We start from the raw sequence: 9,911 nt of genomic DNA on the forward strand, positions 1-9,911 counted from the left end.
GACCAGAGCGGCTGCGGATTCAACGTGAAAATGCTGCATTTTCTAATTCAGTCAGATGCTCGCGGGTTTACCGCAGATTTAGAAGATTTAAAATGTACAGGCCATGACCACCTGAGAACTTCAGGAAGCTTTGTCTGCATAAAATGCTACTTCACCTTCATCTTCAAGAGCTCACACACACCCATATACACACTCCCCACACACACACCCATATACACACAGTTCAAACAACACCCATATACTAAAAAATACATTTGTGCTCATTTTTACATCCAGTCACCAAGCAACTGCAAAGCTTCGCATGGAAGCCATGACAGTCTGTGGAGGTAACGTTTTTGGGGAGGGGCTCCTTACCTATGTGCCCCGCCCGCACCTTAAAGGGAATGTCCAGCTGACTCTGATGGAGTGAGAACAACAAGATTCATTTGTAGAAATTGGAAGAGCAAGAAGCCCCGGAGAGACCGAGCTCCAGATGAACAGGCGCTCACCAGGGCATTCTCCTTTATCTCCAGGTTCTTCAGCACGGCGTCACCTGCAGAAGACACACGGAGGATTCGAACCGAACTGCAGGTGACTTATGTACCATATGAATAAGCACTAAACACACAAATAAGCAACCAGAACATTTTACATGTTCTATATATATATATAATATGAAACATATGAACATGATGCATAAACAGAATTCTCTCTTGTAAACCTGCCTGTTTATTCATCACCTCCGGCTGAAGCGGCGTTTTTCAGACGGTAAATATACGTCACCGGTTTAAAATGCCTACAAACATTTTAATAGATTTACTCATATGAATATTAAAAAAATCTTACATGCTTACTATTGAAATTGCATATTCGGGGGAAAATAAGTCAATTTTTTTTTCCTGACGGGGGATTAAATGTCGGGGGACATAAAGTACGTAAAGAAGATCCTCTCGGGCTTGGAGACACGGTCTGAAATGCAGCAGCACTCGGGAGGCTGGGACCGATCACGCTGCGCCACGGACTCGCCGAGAAGGAATCGAGCGAGCAGGCGAGACGTGGGCGACTCCTGGGACACGCCCGCGTTAACTTGTGTCGGAACACCCTGCACGTACAGACGAATACAGGAGATATAAAATGGGTGGGTGGGTGTGTCCCAGGACACCATAACCAGCAGGTGAACTGAAAGTGAAGTGACTGTCATTGTGAAACACTGCAGCGCAGCATGCAGTGGCACGGTGACACGTATCCTCTGTATTTAAACGTCACCCTTGGTGACAGTGGGGGACGTATGTGCAGGGTGGGTGTGTCCCAGGACTCCATAACCAGCAGGTGAACGGAAAGTGAAATGACTGTCATTGTGAAACACTGCAGCGCAGCATGCGGTGGCACGGTGACACGTATCCTCTGTATTTAAACGTCACCCTTGGTGACAGTGGGGGATGTGTCCCAGGGTGGGTGTGCTTGTTGCAGCGTTTTGTTTCGCTTTATTTGATGATTATCTGGATCTGACTCGGGAGTCGGTTTCTTAAATGGACCAATCAGCTGCAGGAAACGCGAACACGTGGTTGATCCGGACCCGCGGAATCCGGATCAGAGAACTGAACCGGGGATTAACGCCGCGATGTGACGTCAGCGAACGTGTGGAGGGCTGCTGGTAACCACGTGATTAGCATGACGGCTGGTTTTACACTGCTGACCCGGAAACAGAAGGACGCAGACCGAGCCTGGCGCCTTCTGGCCGCGTCCTGAGCTCCTGGAGCCGCTTTAGCTTGGCTGTGTCGCGCTGGAACGGGGGTGACGGACGCGGCGCGACGCGTCTTACCTCCCCAGATGCCCAGGCGGAGCTGGGAACTGTCCAGGTTCACCACATAGTCGCCCAGGAAGCGGTTGAGAACGTCCACGACCAGCGACTCGAACACCATCTTCCCGCCTCGCCTCACCTCGCCGCTGACATCTTGCTCTTCTCCGGGACGAGCGCTCCACTTCCGGCATAAACACGGGAACACGAATGGGCGTGGCTCCTGCCAATCATCTCTGACTGCAGCCTATCACATCGCAGCTGGTCCAGTCGTCCCTCCCCTTTCATTCACACACGCGCCTCACAATATATATATATATATATATAAATCATATAAACCATACCATATTACTTATGAAGCACAAAGTACTGTACATTAAATAGAATAATACTTTTTTTTTTTTTTTTACCAGGAACAGGACAGAAAAATTGAACCCCAGCATGATGACACTGCCAGTCTTGCTCAGGACTTTAATGCCTTCGGTCTTAATTCCCACATCCTCGGAGTCCTCAGCACCGTCGCTTCGGATCCTGTAAATCCCCAGTGACGCATCCATCCTCAGCGGCGGAGGCCTGAACAGCAAACCACACGCACAACACTTGCGTTAAGGAGAATGCTGAACACTACAAACCATGAACTGTACACTAAAAATGTGAAGTTGGAGTTCCTACAGTGTTAAGCGCTGAAGGACTTGCAGACATGAACCATCCCAGAGCTTGAAATATCATATAATTTTGGAATCAGATAGACAGTGGTGCTTGATCACAGAGCAGACGTGTAGGTCTGGATGTTCTGTATTTGTGTGAGAACCTGGGACTCTATCTGTACAAACCCGACGTCCAGCTTGGTCTGTCTCAAACCTGTTACATAAGTCTATTTCAGTTCACCGCTCTTAAATCCTTTTGAAGTCTAAAAGTTAATATATTGGTGTGTGTATTTAATTATTGAATTGTAAGTGATTTCCGGGTTGTTCTAACATTTAAAACTACAATGTAAGCTGCACTATCCATCCTTTGGTGGTTTTACTGGCTATCAATAAAAACACCTCAAATGGGTTTTGTCTCATGTCTTAATTGGAGATAAAATGGAAAATATAACTTAATAACCTAATTTCCTATGAATAAAATAAGTTTAAGTTTGACAAACAAATCATTTTCACTTATTTATTGTAATTATTTTATTGTAGCTGCATTTGATAAAAATTAGTTGGACTACTTCAATCCATTGATATATGTCATTTGATTTGGATCTACAGTATATATATTTATTGGATGGAAATCCTGCCCACAGTTTAATTGAGTTCATCCAACGGGTTATCTTTTTCAGTGAAGGGTGATGGTTATCACCGTGTGCTGTGCTGCAGTGTTTCACAATGACAGACTTCTGGTCTTCAGATGAAACAGAACGTCAGAGGTTCTTCAACGTTTCAACACGACAACGAATAGATTAGCTGAATAGATTAAGTGGGGTTGTCCAGCTCTCGGCCTTAAGGTGCGACCCACCCTGATGTCAGTTTAATATCAGATATGTCCCCCAGCGGGGGATTACATATTAAGCGCATTGTTTAAAGTCCAAGATTTTCAAGCAGAGATTGCTTACGGCCATACCAGCCGAAGAACGCCCGGTATCGTCTGATCTCGGAAGCTAAGAAGGCTTGGGCCTGGTCAGTACTTGGATGGGAGACTGCCTGGCAATACCAGGTGCTGTAAGCTTTAACTGTTGAAAAACTTTTTAAATTGAAGTTTTTGGCATCGCTTTGTTAGCTTTTTACTAAATAAAGTTAAGAGTCATTTTCACTCTCGGATGTTTTCCCGCCTTTTTTCTTTTTCTCTTTTTTTTTTTACAAACTGCTCTTCAGGTGTCTGTGTCTGTGAGTGCTCTACGAGAAACTTTCACAGGCTTGCCTGTGCAGTGGGATGCAGCTGAATAGATTAAGTGGGGTTGTCTAGCTCTCGGCCTTAAAGGTGCGACCCACCCTGATGTCAGTTTAATATCAGATCCCCAGTGGGGGATTACATATTAAGCGGATTGTTTAAAGTCCAAGATTTTCAAGCAGAGCTTGCTTACAGCCATACCAGCCGAAGAACGCCCGTTCTCGTCTGATCTCGGAAGCTAAGAAGGCTTGGGCCTAGTCAGTACTTGGAGGGGAGACTGCCTGGCAACACCAGGTGCTGTAAGCTTAAACTGTTGAAAAACTTTTTAAAATGAAGTTTTTTGCATTGTTTTGTTATCTTTTTTCTAAATGAAGGTAAGAGTCATCTTCACTCTCTTGATATGTTTTCTCGCCTTTTTTTTTTTTTTTTTTTTTTTTTACAAACTGCTCTTCAGGTGTCCGTGTCTGTGAGTGCTCCACGAGAATCTTTCACAGGCTTGGCTGTGCAGTGGGATGCAGCTGAATAGATTAAGTGGGGCTGTCCAGCTCTCGGCCTTAAGGTGCGACCCACCCTGATGTCAGTTTAATATCAGATATGTCCCCCAGCGGGGGATTACATATTAAGTGCATTGTTTAAAGTCCAAGATTTTCAAGCAGAGATTGCTTACGGCCATACCAGCCGAAGAACGCCCGGTATCGTCTGATCTCGGAAGCTAAGAAGGCTTGGGCCTGGTTAGTACTTGGATGGGAGACTGCCTGGCAATACCAGGTGCTGTAAGCTTTAACTGTTGAAAAACTTTTTAAATTGAAGTTTTTGGCATCGCTTTGTTAGCTTTTTACTAAATAAAGTTAAGAGTCATTTTCACTCTCGGATGTTTTCCCGCCTTTTTTCTTTTTCTCTTTTTTTTTTACAAACTGCTCTTCAGGTGTCTGTGTCTGTGAGTGCTCTACGAGAAACTTTCACAGGCTTGCCTGTGCAGTGGGATGCAGCTGAATAGATTAAGTGGGGTTGTCTAGCTCTCGGCCTTAAAGGTGCGACCCACCCTGATGTCAGTTTAATATCAGATACGTCCCCCAGTGGGGGATTACATATTAAGCGGATTGTTTAAAGTCCAAGATTTTCAAGCAGAGATTGCTTACAGCCATACCAGCCAAAGAACGCCCGGTCTCGTCTGATCTCGGAAGCTAAGAAGGCTTGGGCCTGGTCAGTACTTGGATGGGAGACTTCCTGGGAATACCAGGTGCTGTAAGCTTGAACTGTTGAAAAACTTTTTAAAATGGAGTTTTTTGAATCGCTTTGTTAGTTTTTTTCTAAATGAAGTTAAGAGTCATTTTTACTCTCGGATATGTTTTCCAGCCTTTTTTTATTTTTTACAAACTGCTCTTCAGGTGTCCGTGTTGTGAGTGCTCTACGAGAATCTTTCACAGGCTTGGCTGTGCAGTGGGATGCAGCTGAATAGATTAAGTGGGGTTGTCCAGCTCTCGGCCTTAAGGTGCGACCCACCCTGATGTCAGTTTAATATCAGATACGTCCCCCAGCGGGGGATTACATATTAAGTGCATTGTTTAAAGCCCAAGATTTTCAAGCAGAGGCTGCTTACGGCCAAACCAGCCGAAGAACGCCCGTTCTCGTCTGATCTCGGAAGCTAAGAAGGCTTGGGCCTGGTCGGTACTTGGATGGGAGACTGCCTGGCAATACCAGGTGCTGTAAGCTTAAACTGTTGAAAAACTTTTTAAAATGAAGTTTTTTGCATCGCTTTGTTATCTTTTTTCTAAAGTAAGTTAAGAGGTATTTTCACTCTCGGTTATGTTTTGAAGCCTTTTTTGTTTAAAGTCCAAGATTTTCAAGCAGAGCTTGCTTACAGCCATACCAGCCGAAGAACGCCCGTTCTCGTCTGATCTCGGAAGCTAAGAAGGCTTGGGCCTAGTCAGTACTTGGAGGGGAGACTGCCTGGCAACACCAGGTGCTGTAAGCTTAAACTGTTGAAAAACTTTTTAAAATGAAGTTTTTTGCATTGTTTTGTTATCTTTTTTCTAAATGAAGGTAAGAGTCATCTTCACTCTCTTGATATGTTTTCTCGCCTTTTTTTTTTTTTTTTTTTTTTTTTTTTTTTTACAAACTGCTCTTCAGGTGTCCGTGTCTGTGAGTGCTCCATGAGAATCTTTCGCAGGCTTGGCTGTGCAGTGGGATGCAGCTGAATAGATTAAGTGGGGCTGTCCAGCTCTCGGCCTTAAGGTGCGACCCACCCTGATGTCAGTTTAATATCAGATACGTCCCCCAGCGGGGGATTACATATTAAGTGCATTGTTTAAAGTCCAAGATTTTCAAGCAGATATTGCTTACGGCCATACCAGCCGAAGAACGCCCGTTCTCGTCTGATCTCGGAAAGCTAAGAAGGCTTGGGCCTGGTCAGTACTTGGAGGGGAGACTGCCTGGGAATACCAGGTGCTGTGAGCTTTAACTGTTGAAAAACTTTTTAAAATGAAGTTTTTTGCATCGCTTTGTTATCTTTTTTCTAAAGTAAGTTAAGAGGTATTTTAACTCTTGGTTATGTTTTGAAGCCTTTTTTGTTTAAAGTCCAAGATTTTCAAGCAGAGATTGCTTAAGGCCATACCGGCCGAAGATCGCCCGGTCTCGTCTGATCTCGGAAGCTTAGAAGGCTTGGGCCTGGTTAGTACTGGGATGGGAGACTGCCTGGGAATACCAGGTGCTGTAAGCTTTTTTGTAAAGTAAGTTAAGAGGTATTTTCACTCTTGGTTATGTTTTGAAGCCTTTTTTGTTTAAAGTCCAAGATTTTCAAGCAGAGCTTGCTTACGGCCATACCAGCCGAAGAATGCCCGGTCTCGTCTGATCTCGGAAGCTAAGAAGACTTGGGCCAGGTTAGTACTTGGATGGGAGACTGCCTGGCAATACCAGGTGCTGTAAGCTTTAACTGTTGAAAAACTTTTTAAAATGAAGTTTTTTGCATCGCTTTGTTATCTTTTTTCTAAAGTAAATTAAGAGGTATTTTCACTCTTGGATATGTTTTGAAGCCTTTTTTGTTTAAAGTCTAAGATTTTCAAGCAGAGCTTGCTTACGGCCATACCAGCCGAAGAACGCCCAGTCTCGTCTGATCTCGGAAGCTAAGAAGGCTTGGGCCTGGTTAGTACTTGGACGGGAGACTGCCTGGCAATACCAGGTGCTGTAAGCTTTAACTGTTGAAAAACTTTTTAAAATGAAGTTTTTTGCATCGCTTTGTTATCTTTTTTCTAAAGTAAATTAAGAGGTATTTTCACTCTTGGATATGTTTTGAAGCCTTTTTTGTTTAAAGTCCAAGATTTTAGAGCAGAGATTGCTTAAGACCATACCAGCCGAAGAACGCCCGTTCTCGTCTGATCTCGGAAGCTAAGAGGGCTTGGACCTGGTTAGTACTTGGATGGGAGACCTCCTGGGAATACCAGGTGCTGTAAGCTTTAACTGTTGAAAAACTTTTTAAAATGAAGTTTTTTTGCATCGCTTTGTTAGTTTTTTCTAAAGTAAGTTAAGAGGTATTTTCACTCTGTGATATGTTTTCAAGCCTAGGTTGTTTAAAGTCCAAAATTTTCAAGCAGAGATTGCTTACGGCCATACCAGCCCAAGAACGCCTGGTCTCGTCTGATCTTGGAAGCTAAGAAGGCTTGGGCCTGGTTAGTACTTGGATGGGAGACCTCCTGGGGATACCAGGTGCTTTAACTGTTGAAAAACTTTTTAAAATGAAGTTTTTTTGCATCGCTTTGTTAGTTTTTTCTAAAGTAAGTTAAGAGGTATTTTCACTCTGTGATATGTTTTGAAGCCTAGGTTGTTTAAAGTCCAAGATTTTCAAGCAGAGATTGCATACGGCCATACCAGCCCAAGAACGCCCGGTCTCGTCTGATCTCGGAAGCTAAGAAGGCTTGGGCCTGGTTAGTACTTGGATGGGAGACCTCCTGGGAATACCAGGTTCTGTAAGCTTTAACTGTTGAAAAACTTTTTAAAATTAGGTTTTTTTGCATCGCTTTGTTAATTTTTTTCTAAAGTAAGTTAAGAGGTATTTTCACTCTGTGATATGTTTTCAAGCCTAGGTTGTTTAAAGTCCAAGATTTTCAAGCAGAGGTTGCATACGGCCATACCAGCCCAAGAACGCCCGGTCTCGTCTGATCTTGGAAGCTAAGAAGGCTTGGGCCTGGTTAGTACTTGGATGGGAGACCTCCTGGGGATACCAGGTGCTTTAACTGTTGAAAAACTTTTTAAAATGAAGTTTTTTTGCATCGCTTTGTTAGTTTTTTTCTAAAGTAAGTTAAGAGGTATTTTCACTCTGTGATATGTTTTCAAGCCTAGGTTGTTTAAAGTCCAAGATTTTCAAGCAGAGATTGCTTACGGCCATACCAGCCCAAGAACGCCCGGTCTCGTCTGATCTCGGAAGCTAAGAAGGCTTGGGCCTTGTTAGTACTTGGATGGGAGACCTCCTGGGAATACCAGGTGCTGTAAGCTTTAACTGTTGAAAAACTTTTTAAAATGAAGTTTTTTTGCATCGCTTTGTTAGTTTTTTCTAAAGTAAGTTAAGAGGTATTTTCACTCTGTGATATGTTTTCAAGCCTAGGTTGTTTAAAATCCAAGATTTTCAAGCAGAGATTGCTTACGGCCATACCAGCCCAAGAACGCCCGGTCTCGTCTGATCTTGGAAGCTAAGAAGGCTTGGACCTGGTTAGTACTTGGATGGGAGACCTCCTGGGAATACCAGGTGCTGTAAGCTTTAACTGGTGAAAAACTTTTCAAATGAAGTTTTTTTGCATCGCTTTGTTAGTTTTTTTCTAAAGTAATTTAAGAGGTATTTTCACTCTGTGATATGTTTTCAAGCCTAGGTTGTTTAAAGTCCAAGATTTTCAAGCAGAGATTGCTTACGGCCATACCAGCCCAAGAACGCCCGGTCTCGTCTGATCTCGGAAGCTAAGAAGGCTTGGGCCTGGTTAGTACTTGGATGGGAGATCTCCTGGGAATACCAGGTTCTGTAAGCTTTAACTGTTGAATAACTTTTTAAAATTAGTTTTTTTGCATCGCTTTGTTAATTTTTTTCTAAAGTAAGTTAAGAGGTATTTTCACTCTGTGATATTTTTTCAAGCCTAGGTTGTTTAAAGTCCAAGATTTTCAAGCAGAGATTGCTTACGGCCATACCAGCCCAAGAACGCCCGGTCTCGTCTGATCTCGGAAGCTAAGAAGGCTTGGGCCTGGTTAGAACTTGGATGGCAGACCTCCTGGAAATACCAGGTACTGTAAGCATTAACTGTTTAAAAACTTTTAAAATGAAGTTTATTTGCATCGCTTTGTTAGTTTTTTTCTAAAGTAAGTTAAGAGGTATTTTCACTCTGTGATATGTTTTCAAGCCTAGGTTGTTTAAAGTCCAAGATTTTCAAGCAGAGATTGCTTACGGCCATACCAGCCCAAGAACGCCCGGTCTCGTCTGATCTCGGAAGCTAAGAAGGCTTGGGCCTGGTTAGTAGTTGGATGGGAGACCTCCTGGGAATACCAGGTGCTTTAACTGTTGAAAAACTTTTTAAAATGAAGTTTTTTTGCATCGCTTTGTTAGTTTTTTTCTAAAGTAAGTTAAGAGGTATTTTCACTCTGTGATATGTTTTCAAGCCTAGGTTGTTTAAAGTCCAAGATTTTCAAGCAGCGATTGCTTACGGCCATACCAGCCCAAGAACGCCCGGTCTCGTCTGATCTCGGAAGCTAAGAAGGCTTGGGCTTGGTTAGTACTTGGATGGGAGACCTCCTGGGAATACCAGGTGCTGTAAGCTTTAAATGTTGAAAAACTTTTTCAAATAATAGTTTTTTGCATCGCTTTGTTAGTTTTTTTCTAAAGTAAGTTAAGAGGTAATTTCACTCTTTGATATGTTTTTAAGCCTAGGTTGTTTAAAGTGCAAGATTTTCAAGCAGAGGTTGCTTACGGCCATACCAACCTAAGATCTCCCGGTCTCGTCTGATCTCGGAAGCTAAGAAGGCTTGGGCCTGGTTAGTACTTGGATGGGAGACCTCCTGGGAATACCAGGTGCTGTAAGCTTTAACTGTTGAAAACTTTTTTAAATCAAGTTTTTTGCATCGCTTTGTTAGTTTTTTTCTAAAGTAAGTTAAGAGGTATTTTCACTCTGTGATATGTTTTCAAGCCTAGGTTGTTTAAAGTCCAAGATTTTCAAGCAGAGATTGCTTACGGCCATACCAGCCCAAGAACGCCCGGTCTCGTCTGATCTCGGAAGCTAAGAAGGCT

The 9,911-nt window shown here is 43.2% G+C and overlaps 1 protein-coding gene, 7 non-coding genes and 14 pseudogenes across 8 annotated transcripts in view; 21 read left to right on the top strand and 1 right to left on the bottom strand.

The window, feature by feature from the left end:
- Positions 1 to 1,978, bottom strand: part of LOC114778005 (vacuolar protein sorting-associated protein 13A-like) — a 34,540-nt gene extending 32,562 nt beyond the window's left edge. Inside the window, 3 exon segments of the mRNA XM_028967059.1 lie at positions 355 to 397; positions 489 to 532; positions 1,802 to 1,978. Of these exon segments, the coding sequence (XP_028822892.1) occupies positions 355 to 397; positions 489 to 532; positions 1,802 to 1,901 (187 nt within the window). The 5' untranslated portion in view covers positions 1,902 to 1,978.
- A 1,393-nt stretch (positions 1,979 to 3,371) lies between these two features.
- Positions 3,372 to 3,490, top strand: LOC114778016 (uncharacterized; annotated as a pseudogene).
- A 349-nt stretch (positions 3,491 to 3,839) lies between these two features.
- Positions 3,840 to 3,958, top strand: LOC114778021 (uncharacterized; annotated as a pseudogene).
- Positions 3,959 to 4,313: 355 nt separating this feature from the next.
- Positions 4,314 to 4,432, top strand: LOC114778013 (uncharacterized; annotated as a pseudogene).
- A 353-nt stretch (positions 4,433 to 4,785) lies between these two features.
- Positions 4,786 to 4,904, top strand: LOC114778027 (5S ribosomal RNA). The gene has a single exon (XR_003746179.1). It is a non-coding gene; the product is annotated as a 5S ribosomal RNA (ribosomal RNA).
- A 342-nt stretch (positions 4,905 to 5,246) lies between these two features.
- On the top strand, positions 5,247 to 5,365 carry LOC114778019 (uncharacterized; annotated as a pseudogene).
- Positions 5,366 to 5,508: 143 nt separating this feature from the next.
- LOC114778022 (uncharacterized) lies at positions 5,509 to 5,627 on the top strand (annotated as a pseudogene).
- A 362-nt stretch (positions 5,628 to 5,989) lies between these two features.
- LOC114778015 (uncharacterized) lies at positions 5,990 to 6,109 on the top strand (annotated as a pseudogene).
- A 143-nt stretch (positions 6,110 to 6,252) lies between these two features.
- Positions 6,253 to 6,371, top strand: LOC114778012 (uncharacterized; annotated as a pseudogene).
- Positions 6,372 to 6,461: 90 nt separating this feature from the next.
- Positions 6,462 to 6,580, top strand: LOC114778010 (uncharacterized; annotated as a pseudogene).
- Positions 6,581 to 6,723: 143 nt separating this feature from the next.
- Positions 6,724 to 6,842, top strand: LOC114778018 (uncharacterized; annotated as a pseudogene).
- A 143-nt stretch (positions 6,843 to 6,985) lies between these two features.
- LOC114778009 (uncharacterized) lies at positions 6,986 to 7,104 on the top strand (annotated as a pseudogene).
- A 143-nt stretch (positions 7,105 to 7,247) lies between these two features.
- On the top strand, positions 7,248 to 7,366 carry LOC114778023 (uncharacterized; annotated as a pseudogene).
- Positions 7,367 to 7,502: 136 nt separating this feature from the next.
- Positions 7,503 to 7,621, top strand: LOC114778008 (5S ribosomal RNA). The gene has a single exon (XR_003746175.1). It is a non-coding gene; the product is annotated as a 5S ribosomal RNA (ribosomal RNA).
- A 144-nt stretch (positions 7,622 to 7,765) lies between these two features.
- Positions 7,766 to 7,884, top strand: LOC114778024 (uncharacterized; annotated as a pseudogene).
- A 137-nt stretch (positions 7,885 to 8,021) lies between these two features.
- Positions 8,022 to 8,140, top strand: LOC114778025 (5S ribosomal RNA). Its single transcript, XR_003746177.1, has one exon. It is a non-coding gene; the product is annotated as a 5S ribosomal RNA (ribosomal RNA).
- Positions 8,141 to 8,283: 143 nt separating this feature from the next.
- Positions 8,284 to 8,402, top strand: LOC114778026 (5S ribosomal RNA). Its single transcript, XR_003746178.1, has one exon. It is a non-coding gene; the product is annotated as a 5S ribosomal RNA (ribosomal RNA).
- A 143-nt stretch (positions 8,403 to 8,545) lies between these two features.
- LOC114778007 (5S ribosomal RNA) lies at positions 8,546 to 8,664 on the top strand. Its single transcript, XR_003746174.1, has one exon. It is a non-coding gene; the product is annotated as a 5S ribosomal RNA (ribosomal RNA).
- Positions 8,665 to 8,807: 143 nt separating this feature from the next.
- On the top strand, positions 8,808 to 8,926 carry LOC114778014 (uncharacterized; annotated as a pseudogene).
- Positions 8,927 to 9,069: 143 nt separating this feature from the next.
- Positions 9,070 to 9,188, top strand: LOC114778011 (uncharacterized; annotated as a pseudogene).
- A 137-nt stretch (positions 9,189 to 9,325) lies between these two features.
- LOC114778006 (5S ribosomal RNA) lies at positions 9,326 to 9,444 on the top strand. Its single transcript, XR_003746173.1, has one exon. It is a non-coding gene; the product is annotated as a 5S ribosomal RNA (ribosomal RNA).
- Positions 9,445 to 9,588: 144 nt separating this feature from the next.
- Positions 9,589 to 9,707, top strand: LOC114778017 (5S ribosomal RNA). Its single transcript, XR_003746176.1, has one exon. It is a non-coding gene; the product is annotated as a 5S ribosomal RNA (ribosomal RNA).
- Positions 9,708 to 9,911: the final 204 nt, after the last annotated feature.

The sequence above is a fragment of the Denticeps clupeoides genome, unplaced genomic scaffold, assembly GCF_900700375.1.
Source record: "Denticeps clupeoides unplaced genomic scaffold, fDenClu1.1, whole genome shotgun sequence".
In the NCBI taxonomy this organism is placed as follows: domain Eukaryota; kingdom Metazoa; phylum Chordata; class Actinopteri; order Clupeiformes; family Denticipitidae; genus Denticeps; species Denticeps clupeoides.